Source organism: Aptenodytes patagonicus, chromosome 5 (assembly GCF_965638725.1).
Source record: "Aptenodytes patagonicus chromosome 5, bAptPat1.pri.cur, whole genome shotgun sequence".
NCBI lineage: Eukaryota > Metazoa > Chordata > Aves > Sphenisciformes > Spheniscidae > Aptenodytes > Aptenodytes patagonicus.
Genome location: NC_134953.1, coordinates 3,388,663 through 3,412,826, shown reverse-complemented (window position 1 = coordinate 3,412,826; position 24,164 = coordinate 3,388,663). Strand labels below are relative to the sequence as shown.

At 41.0% G+C, this 24,164-nt stretch overlaps 1 protein-coding gene across 4 annotated transcripts in view; it reads left to right on the top strand.

Moving 5' to 3' along the window:
* The first annotated feature begins 242 nt into the window (after nucleotides 1-242).
* The window catches only part of NRG3 (neuregulin 3), a 427,079-nt gene continuing 403,157 nt past the window's right edge, over nucleotides 243-24,164 (top strand). For all 4 annotated transcript variants that reach the window (XM_076338348.1, XM_076338347.1, XM_076338349.1 and 1 more), the window contains exon 1: nucleotides 243-945. In XM_076338348.1, coding sequence (XP_076194463.1) covers nucleotides 243-945 — 703 coding nt within the window. The remainder of the gene's footprint in view (nucleotides 946-24,164) is intronic.

The window sequence follows — 24,164 nt, the reverse complement described above, 5'->3', positions numbered from 1 at the left end:
AGGAGGGCGCCCGGCGGATGGCGCGGCCGTCCCGCTGACTCCGCGGCCGCGGGAGGCTGCGCGGCGCGGGGCATGCCACGCCGACGGCGTGACTGAGCGGGGCGCTCCCGCCGCCCGCTCCGCCGCGCGGCGCTCCCCTCCGCCCCGCTCCGCTCTCCTCCGCCCCCCTCCGCCGCATGCCGCCGGCAGCCGCGGCGCGCTGATGCCCCGGGGCCGCGGCGGCGCTGCGGACGGCCCCTAGGATGAGCGAGGGGGCTGCCGGCGCCGCGGCGCCCGGGGCGGCGGAGGCGGCGGCGGCGGCGGCGGCGGGGGGCCCGGGCGGGGATGGGGCCGGGGGGCCGCCGCGGGAGCTGCGCTGCAGCGACTGCATCGTCTGGAACCGGCAGCAGACGTGGCTGTGCGTGGTGCCCCTCTTCATCGGCTTCATCGGCCTGGGGCTCAGCCTCATGCTGCTCAAGTGGATCGTGGTGGGCTCCGTCAAGGAGTACGTCCCCACCGAGCTGATGGACGCCAAGGGCGTGGGGCAGGACCCCTTCTTCCTCTCCAAGCCCACCGCCCCCCCCCGCGGCGCGGAGACCACCGCCGCCGCCACGCCGCGGCCACCCAGCCGCGTCAGCCCCCGCCTCACCACGATGAGCCGGGCCCCCCCGCGGCCCCCCGGCACCCGCGGACCGGCGCGCAGCGGCCCGCGGCCCACCGCGGCGCGGCACCCCGCCGCGCCCCACACGGCGCCGCCCGCCAGCGGCCCCCCCGGCACCGCCGGCCGCGGCGCCCGGCCGCCGCCCGCCGCCCCCAGCACCCCGCCGCTGCCCGCCTGGCCCACTGCGGCACACGCTACCTCCTCCTACAAGATCTACGTCCACGACTCGGCGCCGTCCTGGACCTTGTCTCCCTTCCAGGAGTCTACCACCACCACGCCGGAGGCCAGCACGACCCCCAAAATCCGTAAGTGAAGCCAGCCGCCCCGCGCCCTCGGGGCGCCCGCTTGCTCGCGTCTCCCCGTCCAAAACCCGGTGTTTGCCGAGCGCCGGCGGGGTCGGGCCGGGGAGATGCTTCGCTTGGAGGCTGCCGCCGCGTCTCCGGGAGACGCGGGGCTCCCGGCCGTTGCTGCCCTGCAGGAGGCCGGAGAGCTCCGAAGTTTGCGCTTCTTTTCTCCCTCCCCCGCTTGCGCCCCCCTCCCCCGGCAAGTTCCCCGCTTGTGCGATGGATAGTGAAGCAGGAGCAGCCATTTGAGGTGACTGGATTTCGCTGTGGTTTCTAGGAAGGATGCAGACCCCCCCTTATCCCCTTGCAGGGTGGTCTGCGGAAGGCATTTAGGAGAGGCTGGGAGGTGCCTGAGCGAGAGGGACAAGTGATGACCTCCCAGGCAGCAGCAGCTCCCAGAAGGGGCAGCGGGGAGAGTGGTCCTCGGGAGGTGCGGGGTGGGTTGTGCCTGTCCCTGTGCCTCTGCCGGTGAGGGAGTTTGGCTTTCCACACAGTCGTCTGCCTTGAAATAGATGAGAGCGGGCTCCGGAAGGATGCTCCCTCGTCCCAGCGCCCGGCTCCTGAGAGAGCCGCCGCCAGCCCCACCGGGCAGGAGCACAGGGCACCCCGCGAGTATGCAGACGCAGCCGAACGCTTTCCCGGCTCCTGTGTGTAGCCACAGCACCGTCTTGCCGTAACTGACTATTTTTTTTTAAGCAGAGGAGGGGGCTAGTTCCCCGGTTGATGCTCGGTGGCTGGCTCTTCCCACCCTCCTAGGCGCAAACCTAAGGATTCGGGCTAAATCTGAAAATTCATTTGGCCTGGGTGCATCAACTTTCAGCTTCTTGCAAAGGTTATCTAGGACAAATGCAATCTGTGCCAGAAGAACTTCAGTGCGGTGCTATTTAGTGAAATGCTCAATTATACTGTATTATAGTCATCATCTGTGTTTTCTGGGATGCAGTATAGGAAATGAGAACCCGTGTGTCCTCCATTAACTCTTAGTTGCTTCTGCTAGGAACGTCAATTCAATCGAATGCTACCACCTGAATTGCTTTCACAGCCCAGGGCTCCCCTTTCGCAGGCTAATGTATGGCTATTCCGCTAGAGGCTTTTGTTAGCAAGTCGTTTGAACTTTATTTTGTCCATTAAATCTATTTGCTGATGAGCCCCGGGGCAGAGAGTATATGGAGAGGGAACTGATCTTGTGAATTGACAAAATCGGGAGAACAGGAAATTGGACGTGTATGGGTGGGTGGGTGGGTGTGCGTGCAGGTGGCGGATGGCTGGGAATGATTACGACTAAAACTGTCACTAAATCAGAAGAGCAAAGAAGGCAGTAACTCGCTTCCCCAGTGTCTGCTACAGTAATCGAGAGAGAACCGTCCCTTACAGGTGTGCCTGAGACTGCTTGCTCTGTAGGTACAACCTAAGGAAGTCAGATGTTACCAGAAGGAAAATCGCTTGTGGAGCTGAACCCCACCCATTTCACTTAGGTGTAGGGAGCTGTATAGGGCACTTCTTAAAAACAAAACAGGGAAGGGAGCCTGATTTTCAACCTGTGTCTCTGTTTTCAAGCCTTGTGTGAACCCGATGTGTTACATGGTGTTTCAAACTGCCGTGACCTGTGTGTGTCTGAGATGCTGCCTGGGCTTGCTGGGTGGGGGGTCTAAATGCTCCCTTGTAATCTCTTCCTTTCTCCTCTTTCTATCTTTTTGGGTATGTAAGAGAAATCCACAGCAATTTCCACCCCTCTATGCTGTCTCCTTACAAGGTATAGAAGGCAAGAATATCCTGATTAATAAATAATGTTCAGCTGGCAGGACTCTCCTCCATGCGAGACACACAAAGGAAGAAGAAAACCCACAATCTGGAAACGTTCCTGGCAGTTGCAGAGTCTCGTAACTATCATCTGTGTTAGGGAGACTGCTAATACCTTTTACAGCAGGGTGTTTCCCCTCATTAAATACAGCTCGGTTATAGGATGAAATGCAAGAAGTGTAAATCTGGCAGAAATTGACCCTGTTTGGGCACATTGATAGCAGAGATTATCATTAAAGGAAGATTAAATACATTACATAAAAAAGGATTTGAATTTGTAGGGCATGTGGAAATTTTGTTTAAAGCCTACAGCTGTGCTTTCCCGATATGTATAAGCATCTCTTGAGGATACATGTAAAATTCTCTGAGGCTGCAGTATCCACTGGAGGGGAGAGGAAGAAGAAATGCAATCTTTCTGCCATGAACTGCTGGCATGGTGTGACCCCAAACCAAGTATCCGCATCTGCCACTAACAGCTCTGAGGAAGAAAGGGAATTTTTTAAAGCAAATTAATGCTCATTTCCCAGGTTGAGCTGCATGTTCCTTCTGTGCCCGTTGCTCCAGCTGCTCTTGAAATGAAAGTCATGGATCCTGTTGTACCGTGTGAATACAAATCTGACATGACAAGTCTGATGCCCCAGCTTTCAAAATAGTGCACACCCTTGTGTGATCCTCTGGCTTGGCAAGGCACGTATGTGGGCAGGAGTCATAGGTTATTTAGCATTTCACAGCTTTTAAGAAAAGAAGCAACTGTCTTTATTTATACCAGTTCATGTTGCAGTTTATTTAATTGTTTTAACACATGTTAAAATGGGCTCAAAATGTGACTTGGGAAAATGGAAGGCAAATCAGGAGTTATGTCTCCAGAAAGCTGGATGATTGCCCACCTGAAGTAACTGTTGGTAAAGCCTTTTCTCTGTGTGTGTATTCATCTGAGGAAATGTTGTGAAATCTCTCACTTTTTTGTGGGTGTGCATAATGACAATAATTCTTGGTTGTGTTTCACTCAAAGTCAAGCTATCTGTTAGGTGTTTTGAAAGTTCCTGATGAAGATCCTTCAGGTTCTGACTAAGCAAAAGCCACTTACTCATCAAATCTCTCTCTGTGTCTTGTGCCTGCATGTGTTTCTCATGATCATGCATGGAATGTGGCTTTTCAGCATGAACCTCTTTATCCAGCGCTCAACATAAAAATCAATAATTGATTTAGAAGGATAGTCCAGCCTGTAGATCAGAAAAATCAACGAACTGACTGGAAAACACCAGTGAGGTTTTATTTTTATCAAGCCATTGGTTTCATTTCTAAAGAGTCATGCCCTGATTTTTCCAATATGCATTTTTCATGGTATTCTGGGTTCTTCAGTAATGTTATTATCTTTAAATTGAGATACTGTACTTATAAGAATTCCTGTGTGAATTCAGCTATGAAATAGCTCTGTGGTTTCTCTTGTGTTCATATGATCAAAGGCTAATGCAGAGAACTGAGGTCAGGCAGGTGGGGCTCAGCTAATGCATAGTAACCTAGGAAAGAGATGTTACAGAACTCTTAATCAATATATCTTGTGAAGTCCAGTTGCAGTCCAGACTGCAGCCTGACTATACTTTTGATTTCCTGCTAAAGATTTTTCTGGTCCAGTCGTTTATCCTAGTCATATCTCTGTCTGTTGTTATGCACGGCATGGGTTCAAGTAACAAGCATCTGGCAGCTGAACTGTTACCAACGCTGACATTTTGGTAAAAGCTGTTTGTTTTATTTTGCACTGACTCAAATATCTTTTTCACATTAAGGATGACACTTAGATGGAACTGCGGGGTTTTCACCAACTGGAGGGTGTTGTGGGAGGTGCCAAACTGTAGTAAAACCAGACCTACTCTTCCCAGAGCTCTAAAACGTTCTGCCAACAGATGACGTGTATCTGCGAATGCTTTGCATTATGATCATGAGCTGTCATTGAAATTGAGGGGAGCACACATGGCTGTAAAGCACGTGCCTTTAGCATTGACTAAGATTAATGTCAGTTATTTATCGAATTGTAATGCATCAGAAGCTGTTGAATTGGAAAAAAAAACCTGAAGCGAACAACTGGGAGTTCTAAAAGCGTTTGCTTCTTTCTCATTCCCACTTACTTTCTATTCACATACCATGAGTCAACATACCAGAGACATGATTAGATTTGTGTTTCCCATCTTAAATACTTGTCAACCGGCAGGCTACTGTCAAGATAAAAGTAATAGATACAGAATTGTAGTCACACCACTAAAGGGGAAGTTACTGTAATTCTATTTTATTTTTTGTATTTTACAGCTATAACTTGCTTCGTCTGTTTCAATAAAGTTGGATAACACTGGACTTAATTCCATTTTCCATTTATAATCCCCTTTGTAGTTAGGAACTAGCGCAGTTATCACTGAGTTCATAAGGAAGTGGAATGTTTGAGTAAAAGTCCCACTCACAGATAATGTACCTTGATTCTGTTCAGATATATTTCCTCTATGTTCCTTTTATTGAAGTGCTTGTTGGAATCCCATGACCTAGGAGAGCCTTCACAGCACTGGTATGATGAGAGGAAGGGATATGGCTGAAATTACTCCATGCTGCCTTTTAACCCCGAAGAAAATTCTTCTGGGGGCTGTAAGGATTCTCATTACATTGATTTAACCTGTGATCACTGGTAAAAGCAAAGCCTTGCATTTTATTTGGCATATTTTTTTAGCATCTATACAAGGACATTTTGTGATATATTGTATGTTGACAACAGAATACTGTTATTAAATTAAAGTATCGATTCATTGTAAAGTCTTATGCTAAAGTAATGTCAGTGGTTTGTCTAAAATGGAAATTAAAAATTAAAGCAGAAGACCTGTCTCTATCTACAGCATTGTGTCTAGTGTTGCAGTACATTTATCATCTGACTCATTGCTTTGAAACCTCCTGCAAAGCCCAGTAAATACGCGGATTGGAATGGATTTGGCTTTGACTTTATCTTTAAATTCTATAGCTCATGTGGCTTTCAGGAAGTACCTAAAGCATACTAGTGTTTGGCTTTGTGGATTTCTCCCATGACTTGTTTGGAAACAAACCGCACGAGGAAAGGTGCCTAGTAAAATTGTGTGGGACTACCCGGTCAGACATATAAATGAATAAATAAACCCCAGAGACTTTGGATGTCTCTGAGCCTGGTGGTTTCTTTTTGAGATTCTTTGTGGTTTGAACAAGTTTGCAATATTCCCATCTTAACTGTGCACGTGTGTGCGTGCACATGCTCACACACGCAAAACACAAGCAGGTATTTGTGCATTTGCACAGTACCTGTTTTCGAGGAGGATCAGGACCTCAAAGCCTGTAGTAGCTTCAGGACCAGTCTTTGCTGAGCAAGACAGCTACTTTGGTTGTAGTCCTTGTCCTTGCAGTGTAGTTCAGAAAAGGAACCTGGAGGTTTCCTTGTAGCTAACTGGACTGAACGCCAAGTTAAAGGGCATCTTTTTTAATTCCAAAGTCTCTTTCAGGTTCTGCTGTGTGGAAGGGGTTTGTTGTCACTGTTACTATTAAGCATAGATACATTTTTTTTGCATTACAAGAGTAGACAAAACACAGTTAGGAAAAACAACAGGATACTTTGTGTTATGGAGATGATTTCTTACTCTAAGGGACTTAGTTCTTGGATCGATATGGTGAGGGTTGGAAGTGTCATTTAATAAGGTGGCTGTGCTCCAGATCAAAACTGGGGCTGTGTTTTCTCGTTGCTCAGAACTGAACTTCCAAGGCGGACAGCTCTTAAACCTGCTTTCATACTTTTACCTTCCCCTTCATACCTAATCTCAAGCCACTCCACTGAGTAAAGTACATCTTCAGTGGAGGAAAGTAGCTCCCTGTGAGGGCTGAGCAGATGGGCTTGCCAGGCCAGGGTACTTCTGACCAGGACAAGACAGGATGAGCATTCAAATGGCTTCTAGGTAACACAGAGAGAAAGTAAATGCACATGCAACTGGGTTTTTGACTGGGTTTTTACTTTTTATCACATGAGTTTCTGGGGCCCCTTGGTAAAATGCATTCAAGAGGAGAAAAATGAATAAAGCAGCCACGAGGAAAATTAAAATAGCAACTGCATTGATAGATTTCAGTGTCCTTTTCGCAGAAGAAATACCTAATTGGATCAACTCTTCCTGGTGAAATTTGGTGATAGCAAGGAAAAATACATTTACTGAACGCTTATTGCTAACTGTTTAAATGTTTGTTTCTGAAACTTTATCAATGTGCTCAATATTATTCTAGTAATATTTACAAATTAGATAAAATAAGTAAAGCCTACAAAATTCTTCCAGTATTCCATCTTTTCTGTCCTCCAAGGGCAGTATTCTGCATTTCCAAAGCTGTGTTTCTTATGTAGCATGTAAGTAGGAGGATTCCTTGACTTCCAGGTCTTTTTTACAACATATTGCTCCTGATTTTTTTCTTTCTTTGTGGTGTAGTTCTGCTGACTGCTGACTGTAGGAGACAAACTATTCAGCTTCAAAGATAATTCACTTCATATCATGTTTAGCAATTGATTTTTAAGTCCAAATTGATTTATGTTTTTTCCTCAGAGTAGTTTGATTTTTGTATTTCTGCAAGAATTAAGCCTTTGGGAAAAGCTCAGGTAGAATGGGAGAGGCTCACTGTCCAATAAAAACATAACTGGGTAAAACGATGAAGTGAAACTTTGGCCTGAAATACCTGAATAAATTCCTGCTTTAGTCCCTGTAAAATAAGCCCAACAACGTGCAAAGTCTCCTCTTTCTGCTTTAACATCTCCTTTTTGTTTGTTACTTTTTGGTTTTATGGCTTTTCTTTTCCTTTTAAAATTTGAATTAATCTCGTGGCAATTCTGAGGGCTCTACAGTTGTGTCCCATCCCTGCACCCCCACTTGTATTTTATGCTCATAGGGAAGACGCACATTAGCAATGCATATATAGTGGCAATGTGGGAGGTGCTCTTTGTATGCAAAAATGTATACAAAAAAATTCATACAAAAAAGAATTAGTATTTTAATCTGTATGAAAAGGCCTTTCACCGAGGCATTTTGTAACTTTGTGTCGTGGTTTAACCTCAGCTGGCAACTAAGCCCTACCCAGCCGCTCGCTCACTCCCCCCCGGTGGGATGGGGGAGAGAATTGGAAGGGTAAAAGTGAGAAAACTCATGGGTTGAGATCAAGACAGTTTAATAGGTAAAGCAAAAGCCGCGCAGGCAAGCAAAGCAAAACAAGGCATTCATTCACTGCTTCCCATGGGCAGGCAGGTGTTCAGCCATCCCCAGGAAAGCAGGGCTCCATCACGCATCCCGGTGACTTGGGAAGACAAACGCCATCGCTCCCAACATCCCCGCTTCCTTCTTCTTCCCCCAGCTTTCTGTGCTGAGTGTGACGCCATATGGTGTGGGATATCCCTTGGGTCAGTTGGGGTCAGCTGTCCCGGCCGTGTGCCCTCCCAGCTTCTTGTGCCCCTCCAGCCTGCTCAGTCGGTGTGGCATGGGAAGCTGAAGAGTCCTTGGCTAGTGTAAGCACTGCTCAGCAACAACTAAAACATTGGTGTGTTATCAACATTGTTCTCACCCTAAATCCAAAACACAGCACAGTACCAGCTACTAGGAAGGAAATTAACTCTGTCCCTGCCGAAACCAGGACACTTTGTTAGCAAAGAACTGAGGAAAAAACATCCTGATAGTATTCCGTGTAGAAGTTGTGCTGAATTAAGTAGTTTAGAGTCTTTGGTTTTTATAATGAGATTGCTATATGGCCCAATTCTGCAAATGGGCAGGCCCAATTTAGGGTGTGCGAGTGATGCCTTTTCTCTTTTGTAGAGTTATGCATCTGCAGAATTGGGGTCAACTTACGGGAACATCTGTGTGATTAAATCTGTTACTGTGTCTTAGATTGCAGTGTGAATGCTTACAAAACATGCCTGTGTAAACAAACGTAAGTCAGCTTTAAAGTGCTGCTTTTTAAAAGTTGTCAGCACTGTTTAAGTGTGCTTATTAGAACTGAGTTTCCATTGGTTCATTTTCTTTTTTGTGTGTGTTTAGCACTGCCATGAAAAATATACCATTATCCTGTTTATTCTTTGCCTGAAATATGTTCTGTAGTAAAATCTTTGTGTTCTGGGGGACTGTAGTAGCTTAGCTGTAGACTGTCACAAGGCATGTGGGTCATGAATTTTTTTGAACATCGCTTTTAAATGATTTCCTTATCTGATTTTTAATTTTTTTTTGGTATTGTTCCGGAAAAATAATACTTCTGGTTTTGTACAGTTTTTCTCTGTATTACTTCCTCAGCTAGATACATGCCAACACTGACTTCTTCCCGAAGCTTATAGATAGAAAATGTTTCCAAAAACATTAGAGATGGCAAGTTGTATTTTAAGATTTAGTTATTTTCTGAAACCAAAACTATGAAATTATCTTCACATTGGTCATTTCACAGCATCATTACTGTTAAAGTTCAAGATTCTAGTTCAGTAGGAACCTTGATTGCTGGTTGTTACCAGATAGAGGGGCTATAGCACTGTGTAACAGCAAACCATTAAATTAGTATTAATAGCAAATAGCCTCTTTTCCAGATCTGATTATTCTCACTGATGTCAGAACTTGTAAAGCAAGCATTTGAGATAAGATGTGGTTATTCTCTTGGAAGGGCTTTGGTGGTCTGTTTTTGCTGCGATGATAAGGGGTTTTTTTCTAATGTGGTTGGCAAGGAAGGTAGAAAACATATGATCTAGCCTGCAGTTGCTGTGCTGCTTCTAAATGTAATCAGGATTTTAACAAAAACAAAAAACTTGGTACCAAAAGTGTTGCTAACCTGCAAAATTGTGCTGCGTTGTGCAATGCTAACGTTTACTTACATCTCCCAGTTTAATGCATAATAAAATAGCATTTCCAATAGTGTGCTTAGAGTGGCTGAGAGTTGTAGCTAGCTAACCTTCTCAGTGGCTGAGTAATACTGTCGAATATTAAAAAAAGATGTAGGGAACCCTTGTTTCCTCTCCCCCTGGTGAATTGCAGTACAAGTAGTTAGTCAGAAGGTTATCATTAAAATAGTACTAAGCTATCCCAGAAGTTTTGACTTGTGTAATACTTGCTAAAACCAATCTATTAATTGTCTACCAAAGGGGTGTGCTTTGCTAGTGTTTTTTTTAAGAGCAGTGTTGTGTGGAGAGGAAATTAATTTTCTTGTTCAATCTGTCGGTGACTTTACAAAAGGGAAGCAGGGTTTTTGTTTGAAACGTAGAGATAAGAAAAATGCACTGAAATGGTACGGTCATTTTCCTGCCATTTAACAGTATCAAATATGAAGACTTTGCACTGCCAGGGTTCAGTGGGCCGTGGGTTCAGGAACTTAACTGAGGGGATTATTCTGATGAGCGTCGGTGCTCCCGATTTAGAAAAGTAGCGGTAGTTTTATAATTATTTCATAAGTAGCTAAACCACATTAGTCTGTAGCCTGAAATCTGGCCCAACTACATAAGGGTCATAGCATTAAAGTTCAATCCTCTCAATTTTTTTTTTTTTAAATAACTAAAAAGCCAAAATGCCATGCATAAATACATACAGTAATGACTTTTTCCTTAAGCAGTTTGAGTTTCTTTTGCTTTTAGATTTCAATCTTTATTTTATAACTTACGTTAATAGTGCATACCGTACATTTCACAGGGTCAGCTGCTTATTTATAAGGCTGTATCTCAATGTAATAAAGTCGATTGTAATTAGTTCCCATCAATCAAAAATGTTAGTCAGAAAAATACAGGTTGCAAACTAAAACAATTTATAAATTGTAGTATCTAAGAGGTGAAAATACTCATTGAATGCTGTTTCTGAGTTTAACACATACACACTTTTAAATTCACTGATTATCTCAAAGCAATGTAGAAATGATGCAATCTGCTACTAAACTTCTGCAACCATGTACTTCGGCAACAGGTTTTCATAGCGCACATCGGCGCTCTTCCTACCAAAGCTGCTCTGCTAGGAGGTTGCACCTTTGCCTCAACTAATCCCCTTCTGAGCTGTGAAGATGATGACTTTGATGCTCATAATGATAATAAAAATAACACAGAAAATGCAGCATTCACAGGATACTTTTAGAGTCATGGGATTTACAGTCCAAAGGCTCATTTGTACTGGGGAAAGTGAACGTTTGCCATTTGGTGACTGCTGTCACCTTGCCTTAGAGAAGAAGGGTGGTGGACGGGCAGTGGAGATGATGGGGTGAGCTGTACCCATCCTGCGTTTTTGCACAAGAAGCTCTTCAGCGTGGTTCGGCCTGATCTGGGAAGACACAGCCTTTGCCTTGGCTCTGTCAGCATTAAATATCCTGCCTTGTTCTCCACAAAAGCACAGAGGGAAAGAAGTGTTTCTAATACCTTTTCATATCTGGAGCACATTCATTACAGAGGCTTACTTAGTCCTAAATGAAAAGCAAGAATAGTAACTTAATATTTTAAATTGGTTTTAGAGATATCTGCCTGCAGTAGGGAATTCTTCCAGGTTTTATTCTTGGATGGCTGGATTTAATCTGAATATATGAAGCTGAAATGTTAGTGTGTGATACGTTTAAGAGGGGAAGAAAGAAGAGTCTGGTGGTGGTATTTTATGGGAGATTGCATCTACTGAATTTCAGTAATTTGGTATGCTACAAGGCTTGATTACACCTTATGTTTACATACCTTTGGAAAGCTGTCCTCCATTACCTTGGCAGATGTAGGGGGTTTGTAGCCAGCCACAGCTTCGCTGCTGTAAGGTGCATCTATAAATGTGAACATACACAGTTTGAGGAGCTACTGAGTAACGGCTCCTCATTCCCGGTTTGTTTACAGTGCTTATTTTGGAAACGTGAACAGGTATTTATTCAAGTTTGATAATAATGAAAATACATTTATCCCTGATTTTAACAAGGATCCTGGCTGGTGAGTGATGTACCTGTAGAAAAGGAAGTGTATTGGACAGGCCTAAGCTAAAAGTCCTTACTGTAGAGAGATTATTGTGGGTAGAGTCCTACAGTGAGGATGAGGTATGTTAGGTGATAAAAAGATTAATAATTCTTGTGAGATGTTCTATTTGCATACTGTGAGAATGTTGTCTGTTTAAAAGCAGCGTGGGTTTATTAGGGAGCTTATTTTTTTAAATGATTTTATGAAGATACTGTAAGATTATATCTAATTAATTAAATACATTTGAATTATTTAATTAGAGATTATTTTTCAACCATCCCTTAACATTCTAACACTCTCAATATTTTTTTCAGGTTTGTAATCCTGTTTATGACAATGCAATCTATAGGACAGCATAGACTCTTGGACTTTTTCCTTAACAAATACTACTTAAAAATAAATTTACTATATTTTGTGTAATGAAATAGAATCTGAGGAACTCCTCTCATATGTAACCGAGTATTCAGTGGGAGCTGAAGGCTGCTCTGCAGTTCTGTAAGAATCACAGCAAGAAGCAGGATAGACTACAGACAGGCACTAGACTGAATGTTTTATTTGAGAACTAGTAATTAAAGCTTGTTAAAGAATTTAGAGTCCAAACATAATGAAGCTCTTCTAATTATCACCAGATATTGGTCCAACTCTGCATTGGCAAAGAGGTAATTAAAAGCGTCTAAGTTCAGTTCAGCTCTGCATAAACAAAGGTTGGGATAATCAAAACACGTAAATAAAGGAAATAGGAGGATATTAGATTAAATATATGTGATAAGCAATTTCGGTGGTAGTTATGGAAAATAAGTTGATGTAAACAAACCCAAGAAACCCAAAACCCCAAATGTAGTATCAGAGGTTCAACATTATTTCATGTCTTTGTTGACATCTATAATGATTTCCTACATTACAGGACAAAATAACTTTTCCTGCTAGGTATTGAAAAAGCATATCGCATAGATGGAGATACCTTGTGTGAAGACAGTGCTCAGGCTTGAATAAACTTCTGTGCTGCACCGTCGTCTTTGGAGCTCTGCCCTTTGTTGTGACAACTGAATGAAATTACCTTGCCTTTCCACTTCCACCAGAAAAAGGGTGACTTTGACAGTGTAGAGCTGTTATAATAGACAACTGCTAGAGAATGACTTCATTTTCACAGTTTCAGCTTGCTTATTAGTCTGCAATTCATCCCCAAAAGTTGTTCAAACCTCAGTGAAAGTAACAGACCATAGATTATTGCTTACTGGAAGTTAGGAGGCCAGAAGTGGTCACTTCTTTTCCTCAAGCTCAGGTTTTCTTATTTGTGAAATAAAAACATGGTGAAGAGGTACAGATGAGAAGCGAGAGGTGCGTTATGATGAACGTTCAAAAAATAATAAGGAAATACACTTAACAAGTCTTATTTTAAATTTCAGAAAGTACCTGATATCCTTGATTGTGCCATTGGTTGTGTGTGCGTGATCATTTTCAATGATTTTCTGACAGTGAAATCTATTAGACTTTAGTGTTAAAGAGGAAGGGATGGAAACTTTTATTTTTCTAGGTGATTTGAAAGCGTATCTCCAAATATAGCCAAGATATGTCCCTGAATAACAGGGACATATCTGACAGCAGGGCAGGGCTGTACGTGAGACACCCTAACAAGCCAGTTACTCTAGTTCATAATTCTTTATTTTTGTCCTGCAGTGAGTTGAATCAGGTTTGAATTTGGGACACTCATTAGGCCAAAAACTGCCATTATGACAGCCCCATTTAAACCTTTTTAGCTTAACTTCATAGTCAGTTGTCACCGGGAATTTTAGTAACTACTATGTTTTATATTGCCATCTTGTTATATTTTAGAACTGAAGTGTTATTGTTGCCATATCTCACATCAAAAGGAAGAAACACTTTCAGTATGGTGTAGTCTTCTATAGATAGAGTCAAAATGCTCTCTGAGTAGGTGGGATCCTTAGCCAAATGCAAACCCAATGAGATAAGTGAGAATAAGTGGGCTCTAGCTAACATCTAAAATAAACAGTTAAAAAGGAGTGATTTGCTTAGCCTAGTCTGTTGTTCTGCATTTGCTCATAGTTGACTTTTATTAAATGTAGCTATGCTGATCTCTAAGAAAAAAAAAAATCTGTTCTAACAATAATAATAATGTATTTATGAGAGGGGATCTCAGATGGAGAATGAGACGAAGTTTGTAGGAGAGGTATTCTAGTAGATCAGCTAATACAACTGGAGAAAAATTGGCAAATGCTTTTTCTGTGTCTCCTTGGTGAGGTGATGTAACTGATTTCCCTTTCACTTTTCAACCTCCTTCCAGTAGTAGGATTGTAACATCAACAAAGTTTTAGGTTTTTTTTTTAATTAACTAATTAACTGAAAATGTTTTTCATAACTTGAACTGATATGCTTAGCTTTGAAGTGTAAATAGGTAAGTGTAAAGCTTGCTAAGTGTTGTCCTATTTGCTTATTTATCCTGCTGTTAGGTTTGGGGTTCAAAACCAATGTCCGTATCAGAGAAACTTACTGAAGGTGGGTAAGAAACTGTTTATCATCTTAAAATTCTCATATGCTCAGATTGTCTTAGTAGTTTGGAGAAAGTTTTAGTATCATTAGTTATTACTGAAAATTTATATTGTGTTAACACCTAGACGTATGACCCCAACACTGACGTTCACGTTGAAGGTTCACTCATTATGAATTTCAAAGCTTATATGAAATGATTTATACCAGTGCTTGAAAACATGTTTTGGTAATAGCCTTTTTAATGCCTTTAGGACATTTAATTGCCATTAAGTGGCATAATCTGCTGTTTGGAATGGAGAGCTGGGAGTATTTTGGTTGCAAATAGGATAATGAAATGGATTGAAAACAAGGAGGAGTAATAAATGAATGGATCTGTACTATTAACAACCAGCTTGGGCTTGGCATCTATTTATGACCAGAGTATTTGGTGTGCAGCACCTAAGGTGGGATGTCTTTTCCCCAGGCAATCGTGGGGTTGACTACAGGTAGTGGTCTGTCTGGGGACTGATCCTGTCCCTGCTGAAGTAGTACTAAAGCTGTATTAATTTTAATAGTAGTGGATTAAGCCTGTGGATCTTCGTTTGTTACTGCTGAAGTCAGTGGAAGCTTTGCACGTGGCCCGATAAAGGACACGTTAAACTCTCTCAGTCTGACACAGTCATGCCCAACTGCAATACCTGTTTTACTGAACGGTGGGCTAGTATCTATGTAGAAGGTTTTTGACAGGGTTTTTATATTCTGCATGACTCTCAGTGGTTCTGTCAATCTTGATTTGTAACACTTATATCGTAATCTCATTACATGAACATCAAAGCACTAAAAAAGTTTGCGGTTTCAGATGGTTTTGCTTTAAAAATAACATAGAAGTTAAATCTTTCCAAGTGGTGTGCCCCCTTCCTTTCCACGTACTTCAGTTGTGATCATGTGGCAGGGTGCTCAGCACGTAGTCAGGTAAGCATTAGGAGAAACTAAATGATTTTTGTGAGGATCTCAGTTTGAAGTGGTTGCCTTGCCTTGGAATTTTCTTGGGGTTCCGCAAGTGCAGCTTTGTTAATGATGCCATTTGTAAAGAAAGCTGCACTGTAAACTTCAGGTCTTAAAAGGAAGCAATATGTAAAAAATAAAAATTAAGTTCGTGAGATAAATTGTTGAGATAAGGTAGTATTTACCCATTTTGTAAGTTAAGACAGCATTTATAACCTAAACAACCACTGCACTAGTCCAGGAGAATTGAAGACCTCCTCAGTGACTGTTTTGACCCAGTATTTACTCTAGTATGAAACAAATGGCTAATGTTGGTAGACTCCTGGTATCCCAAACAATCCTGCTTGCATCTATTATTTTTTTGTGAGCTTCATGTAAGAGGCGTGGGCGGTTAGAATTGCCCTTCAGAAGTCTCCATTCGAGAAAAGTGTCTGTTCTTCAGAAAGCAAAGTCATACAGTTTTGCAGCTTCAGGTTGAAACAGTTCTACAAGAATTGAGCTTCCAGAGGTTTCAAGGTCATTGCTTAATAAGGATTTACATTAGAAAAGGTAGAAGTCTCAAACTCTTTATTAAACAGTTCAGAAGAAAAAAAAAACCCACCCACAGTTCTCCGAAGCCCCAGGTACTTTCTCTGTAAACCATGTGAAACTCTACCAAATGGCTGACTTCTCACAGAGACAAGCAGTTGATTGTGTGACTAGTATGCATCGTCACTGTAAAATGCACCACAGAAAGTGTGATTTTAGATGATTTTGTAAACACACCTAAAAGGAAAAAAAAAATTCACACGGTATATCTGGAGTTTTTATATGAAATCAAGAGATGATCAAAGGAGGATTTGGTACTGCACATTTTTAAAATTAACTGTAGTTTTGGGCTTAATCTTGCAATAAGCATGAAATCTAATATATTGTGCTATATTTGCTTCTCAAGGCATAGACTGTAATAACTATATTAGAAATTTCATTGATGGGTTCTGTAGAATCTTTTAAATAGGGATATGTAACAGTTATTCCCAAGTGATGTATTATTTGGGGGACATGTACACAATAAACCTAACAGAAGCTGTCTTTCCTCATTTCATTTTTTTGATCTATGCTATGCTACCTATGCTTTACTGATGTAGTGAAATTGTGAATGCTGTTTTCAGCATTCTGCGCTGATTCTTCTGTTGTTGCTGTTCAGTTAAGCTTTTCCAGAAATACCGGGAGAGAGCAGGACAGTAGAGGTAGGAGCAGAGGTCTTGTGCTCAGAGGGAATGAGAAGGACAGATGTAGAAGCTCAGGAGATCAGAAAAGCCAGTGGAATTGTATGTATTGTGAAGATTTAGCACGCTTTCTCGTATGCCTAATTTATTATGATAAAACTCCTGCCAGTAGGTGAATTATTGAAGAGCTAAGAAGGAAGTTGCCCCAGGATGATGCGCTGCGCCTGCAATCAGGTGATACAGCCTGGGATCAATTCCTGTTGTGCTCTCCAGCAGGACCCTGTAGTACTTCTCCCAGGGATTCCCCTGGTATGGGTGGCACTACCGAAGAGAAAGAAGTAATACAAGCTAGAGAAAGAATTCCACGTATCATGGGCCATTTGGGTGGATCTTTTCAATTTCCCCAACAGAAAGATTTCCTAGCTGGTTGAACCTGTTGTTTTGTCCACGCTACCTCTGCGCTCTGAATTGAAGGAACATTTCATTGTCGTCATCATCATCACCTGGGCGCGCTATGCTCCATCACCCCTGAACCTTGTTGAAAAGCTGCCACGAGTCTCAATGAACAGGGTCGTGCCCCAAAAGATCGTGCTCACCGTAATGGTGCTCACAACATTTTTATTTTCCTTTTAGTAGTATTTCATCCAAAATGCGAGTTTCCAAAAAATATATCACAAAGGGCAGCCATGTCTTTTAAAATTCCACCTAATAAGAAAAGAATTCTAAATTCAGTGTCTTGTGTAATTACTATGAAAGTCCAATGATGGCATTGTGTCTTGCTTGTTTCCTGCCCTGTACCATCTGTCTTGCCTCAGTTTCCGTTTCTCTGCCGGTTGCTGTATTAGAGTCAAAAATACTGATGCAGGCAACTGCAAAACATAAATTCAATACTTGCTTCCAGTTAAGCAGCGAATAACTCTTCTGTATTCAAAACTTGCTTAATTTTGAGAATTATTCTTACGGGTCTTTTCTAGTATACAAAAATCTTCTGAAAGTCTTTGGAGAGATAAATATTTGGAATATCTTTGCCCACCTTTTTTTGTGGGAGTCAAAGGTGTAGTTTGACATGTTTGTGATTATCCGTTTGTTCTGGTTTTGGTTTTTTATTGGATTATATTTTATTTTTTGGCAAATGCCCTGAAATTCGCAATGAGCTTTAGAACATCATTTTCTAGAACCTTTTCCTTATGCTTCTTTTATGTAAGTGCTTCATTTTTTCTATAAGTGGGTCCTACTGGAAATATAAAGTTTGTAGGAGATGTTTCTCCATCGTATTCTGTGGTACAGATCAATGCACAGAAGTAATTTATTTTATCTGCAGTATCCATAATTGATGCCTGATCTTTTAGTGGAACATCTGATTCTTTCATAGCCTTCCTGTGACTGATACACTTAAATGCCTTATTTATTGCATTTACCTAATAGCTTTTAAAATTCTCTTGATTTCCTGAATAATTTGCTCAGGCTAGATTTTATTTTTGAAAGGATGTGTTGTCATTTAACTTGCTGTCTTCCCCTGCTGTGTTCTCTCTCTCAGGGAGAGGAAGAATTCCATATCTTCCTGGATTAGATTACAATGTTATTTGAAATTCTTATATTTTATATTCTCAGGCTTTCTCCCTTCCATTTAATTTCCTTCCTTTTTCTTTTTTCCAGCTTCCCAAGTCTTTTGAAAAGCTTTACCTGTTGTTTGTAGTGGCTGTTGTCTTCCTTGTCATCCCCCTTTTCTGTCATAACTGAGCTGCATCATACTCTCATCATGTTTTGAATCAGCTGCTGTTTTTCTGTGAGAACTGAGTCAAAACTGATCGCCTGATATCCTTTTCTTGCTGTTCCAAGAAGCAGCTGTTTAACCTGCTGCTAGAAATAACAAAATAATAGGCTATAAGAATACAATCACATTTTCCCGTTTACTGTGTTCTGTAATCTTTTAAGTGGCCACAGCGGGGTAGAATTTTCTGTATTTGCTTGCATCCATCAGGTAGAAAGTTGTCAAGTTATCCACTCTCCTCTGAGTCTTTCCTTACATTATTTCATGAGGAAGAGTTTGAAGACTTTTTTTCAGCTTTAACAATGTTCAAATTCCTGTCTGCTGGAGTTTTCACATGATCATTGCATTTAAGTGAGTAATTTTTATATTATCTTTACACGTTGAGAGTGTATTTTCTGTTACACATGGGGATAAAATATTTGAGAACGACTCCCAGAAATTAATGTTTTTTTACAGCAATATAGATCTATCTTCCAAATTCTATGTTGTGATTCCTTAAATTACATTCTTGGTATGAATATACTGCATAAACATGGCATTCTTCTACGCATCGCATAGTGCTCAAGTAGATGGATTCATGCAGTCGGCCCTTCCAATAAGCAAGTCCTTATCCATCATGCTCCCTGCCAGTTCGCAGGTGGCTGTGGATACTTCTGGGTTGGTTTTTTTTTTTGCACCTCTCTGCCTGACACTTGAGAGCTGTAATCCCAATTACGTGAAAGATTTGTTGACTGAGCAGCAGTCAGAGCAGTCTGACGGTGATGAAGGATCAGTTTCCTGTTGGTTTCTTCCTTCAGAAGACAAGATCCTCATTTGGAGAGAATGCCAAGGATGCTTTGATATGGTTTCCCGTGTTTTGTCACTTCTGCGCTTCCTTTCCATTTCAATATATTGGTTTTATAGCTGCCGGATTTGCCTTCTGAGGACCAAAAACATGACCAAGACAGCAGGCTAAATCTTTCTATCCTCTCCTCAACAGGTAGGGTAGTTTCTGTCTTAATTCACCTGTAACTGCTTCTTGGTTATATATAACTTCTTTTGGATATAAGTACTGCTACACTTTTACTTCAGAAATTTATGTTTGTGGGTGTATGTCTCTAACTTCAATAGAGAGAAATTTTTTAAATGACCTTTCTTCACTTTAGATCATTATCTGGTACTATAAAATTCTAATATAATATTAAATTTGGGTGGAGGGGATGTGTATTCTGAATGACAGATGTCTTCAAAAATGTTGTTCCATCACTTCAAAAGGGGTCCATTTTCCACTTAAAAATAAGTTGTCTGGGCTTTATGATTATTTTCTGCTTCCCAAGAAATAATTTAAACTTCTCAGAGTATTTCTTTTTATAATTTAGCGCCTTTTTGACACTTTCCACTTCTGCATTTAATGTTCTTGCTGTTTTCCAGAAATTATGATTTAAGCAAATATTTCAAAGCGCTAAGAAAAGAACTTTAAGAAATACAGTAGGTTGCCTTTATTCCTTAGACATGGTACTAACTAAGCTTTATTTTGATCAGTAAATTTGTAGTAGCTTTATTTTTCTCCTGAGCAGGTAATTGAGTGAAGAGTAACACCATTTTGAAAGAAAAATCCTTTTACATTTTGTTCACATTCCTCAACATTTAGGAGAAGATACAGCAATATTGTTTTTAAAAGGACAATACAGAATATTAAAAATAGAACATTTTATTGCATATTAGGTAGCACCATATTCTGTTTAATATGACAGTGGGATCCTTTTTTATTTGCAGATGTATAACATGTTCCGATATGTATGAATGCATTTGTTTTTTCAGAGGTCACGTGCAGCAAAACTTCTACTATAGATCAGTGAGAGAATTCAGCTGAATTCTGTTTCTGTTCTGTTTCCACTTTTCTTGGTCATGCAATTAAAACATATCACCACAAGTCATATACAGCCTTAACAGTGGTTCTGTAGAACTCAGCATAAGCATCTATCAAGTAAAATGGTCCCTTACATGTAAGGTTGTGAGTTAGAACAATGTTAAAATGCTAGCATAGAAAGTATGGGATTAACTGTTTAAACAATTGTCCTAATCTGTTAAAAAGTTCTGAACAAACCGTGATTCCTAGTACATCTAGCCCCAGCTATTCAACACCAATCATCGCTGTTAAAAATGTCGTCTGGATTTAGTCTCCATTCCCTTTCTTTATCGGAAACATTGGCCTATCTTTACTTCTTGATGTATTTCACCAAATAGTAGACACAACTTAAATAAAAACTGTATTTTCAGATTTGTAGAGGGTTCTGTGACATCGTAAGCTTTAGCATACTCATTTCAAAACATCTTTAACAATTTGCCCAAAATGGTCTCTGAAAATGCAGAATACTAGTAACATGTTTATCTAATTTGATAAATGTGGGTCTATCGTTGTTCGCCTGTTGAAAAATTATTTTTGTCAACCAATTTGTATGCCCACTTGTATTATTTTACTGTGTGTAACCTTTATATTCAATTGCTTTTTATAGGCTAAAAATGTTGTTTTCAGAGTTACTCTGACATAAGCTTGCAATTTCCGTGGTATGCACTTCATACAGCAGCGTGTGGCCTCCAGCTTTTCTTCTTATCTTCTCTAACCTCACTGATTCACTTGAGTTACACCACTGCAGATTTTTTACCAAAATATTTGTAAGTTTTCTAGTGTGAGGAGTGTGTGTGTGGTGGTTTGGGTTCTTTTTATATTTCTCCCTTTCTGTTTTGGAGATCAGTATTTGTGAATTCGTGCAATCACAAAAGCAGAACCTACTGACTAGTCCCTTCCCTTGCCTTCTCACGGTTTCCTCTTTAGGGCAGGATTAGGTATAATCTGAGGATTTGTAACACCCTGTTGCCCAGTCTTTGAGCTTCCACAAGGACGGTTTTATTCTGGTGTTTCGCAATCCTTACCTTAAGAAAGTTTTTCTAGCGTCTAATATGACACTACTTCTGTTGTTCTTCGAGGTGCATAGGTAGAATAGATGATGCCCTTTGCGTCACTCGGGCGTCCTTTCTTTCCTTCTTTCTTTTTTTCTTTTTTTTTTTTTGGTTGTCTCGCTGTTTTTATGATTTGTTAGCCATTTGTTTTCTGTGCTGTGTGGTTGATCATTTCTGCTTAAGCATCATACCTTGTGTTTGTCCCAACTGAAACACTCTGAGTTTTTTAGATAGTTATCTGCAATCGGTAATTTTTACCTCTCTACTCTCACCAGAACGCTAGTCAAAAGTCTTCAAGTGAACTACTTCTGTGGCACTGGGAAGCAAAAAGCATTGTTTCCTTTAACAACATATGAGGGAGATATTAATGTTTTTACAGTTATTCCATGAAATTAATATCCCTATTCCATATTTTTTTCAAGCTCCATCACTGTTTACTCCTTTCCTAAAACGCTAAGTTAGTCTTAGAACCTTGTTAATTTATATCAACTTCATACTGGCTTAGCCGTACCCATTTTAGTGGTTGCATCTCATATAATTCTAGGTGAGACAATCAAGATTTTAACAAGGTGAGAAAAATAATGTCTTTTTATTTTACTGTTTATCTGGAATGATAGGAGCACTGAAATTTTAATGAATCTATCTCCACCACTTAATAAGAGTGTTTTATACCCTTTTATAATAGGAGATCATATTGCGAAGCAAAATTGAAACACAACAGTAGTCTCTTAATTTTTATGAATCTTAAGAGGGTTTTTTTTTATTATTATAATGGTCCATTTTCCTGTGTTGGTTTCTTTTCACAGCACACAAAACACAGGAGGATGTAGACCTGCCAGTGACAATATCCATCTGATTTATTTATTTTAACTGGATTTAAAAGTTTTAGTACTTTGTATGATCTCTAATGGGTTACAGGTTGAATAACTCTAAGAAGCATTAAAGACCTGGTTTGGTGACTAGTTTAATGCTTCTTCCAAGAACAATTTGTAGAGATTAGGATTTAGTGAGATATCATTGGAGGATTAGCAATTGCTTCTTAAGGCATTCTGAGTTGACAGCTAATGGATAGCTTTCCCTGGTAGCTCTTTTATAGTCCACTGCAGCTGGATAAAAATCAATGAGAAAGTGAACTTAAGTTTGTTTATCCATTCGTTTTGGTTTTAACAGATGAGTTTGGCTGCTGTAGTAACTTGCTTAGTATGTTGTCCCCATCTATCATGCTCTAGGTAACCTCAATTAACACACTGATTAATCCTCAAATTCTTCTTCAGTAGTTCCCTTCTTGACTGCACAATGTGAAGGAAAGTGTTCCTGGCATGTCTGAGTGCACAGAACTCATGCTCATCAATACTCGGATAAGTAGAGCCTGAAGAAAAGGAACCCTCTTTTTCTCACATTTCCTGCCCTCCCTATGTGCGAAATAAAACTGTAGTTATACTGATTTTTGCATTTGTTTTTTCTTAATCTGTTCTACATTTTGCTATTATTTGAACTTAAAACTAGTAGTTGCCTTGAACTCCTCTAGTTGCTAGGAATCCCAAAGCACACTTCAATTGTCATCATAGAAACAGCAAACTTGATATAAAATGGCTTCATTTTTAAAGATTGATAAATGGGAGTGAAAAGAACTATGTAACTGTCAATTATGCAGGACTTTTTATGAGGAAGCCACAGCCCTCATTTTGAATCTACTAGTATTCCCATAGTTGTAACCTAATTTAAGCACTCTGCTGCTTAACTTTAGCTGTCATATCTGTTGAATATTGACTGTGCTTCCCTTTAAAAGTTAGTGACACGGAATGAATACAATCCAATATTTCAGTTGCAATATTTTCACCATTTATGTAGAAACATGCATTTGTTTATTTATTTATCCATTTATTTTATGCCTTCACTTACTTTTTAAAGGTGAAAAAAAATCCAGTGCATTTGGGAAGAGTCCAATAAAAATGTCTCCCCTCCCGCCCCCCCCGCCCCTTAGCAGGAACTAGCTATGGAGCTGTTTCTCTGCAGTAGGCAGGATTAGGAAAAAAGGGGTTTAGTAAGAAACTTATGAAGAAACTAAATGTGTATGTTGAGTGAATAATATTTAAGAGAAAGCTACAGGGAAAATGACCTAGACACCATTTTTATAAATTCAAGAAATTAATACATGGGCAAGCTATTGCAGTAAACTACAAAATAAGCCATTTTATACTACAAAAATAATCCGTTTTACACTTTTAAAATTTTGCTTTAAGTAATAATGATCAAGAGCTTTAATTTATAACCAAACAAAAGCCTCTGGGCTGCTGCTGTTGCAAGAAACATTTCCCGTCCTGCCATGCGTTTGATAGGATGCAGCTGTGACAGTGTTAGCAATGCTGCACCTGACAAATTGTTGTAGAAGTGGAGTTGTGTGCTGGTTTTGGCTGGGAGAGAGTTAATTTTCTTCCCAGCAGCTGGTATGGGGCTGTGTTTTGGGTTTGGGCTGGAAACAGTGTTGGTAACACAGGGATGTTTTCGTTACTGCTGAGCAGTGCTGACACAGGGTCAAGGCCTTTTCTGCTCCTCACCCCACCCCACCAGTGAGCAGGCTCGGGGGGCACAAGAAGCTGGGAGGGGACACGGCCGGGACAGCTGACCCCAACTGACCCAAGGGATATCCCACACCATATGGCGTCACGCTCAGCACAGAAAGCTGGGGGAAGAAGGAGGAAGGGGTCCCCCCTTCGTTGGGAGCGATGGCGTTTGTCTTCCCAAGTCACCGTGATGCGTGATGGAGCCCTGCTTTCCTGGGGATGGCTGAACACCTGCCTGCCCATGGGAAGCAGTGGATGAATGCCTTGTTTTGCTTTGCTTGCCTGTGCGGCTTTTGCTTTACTTATCAAACTGTCTTGATCTCAGCCCACGAGTTTTCTCACTTTTACTCTTCCGATTCTGTCCCCCATCCCACCGGGGGGGAGTGAGTGAGCTGCTGGGTGGGGCTTGGTTGCCGGCTGGGTCTAAACCACAACAAGTTGGAATT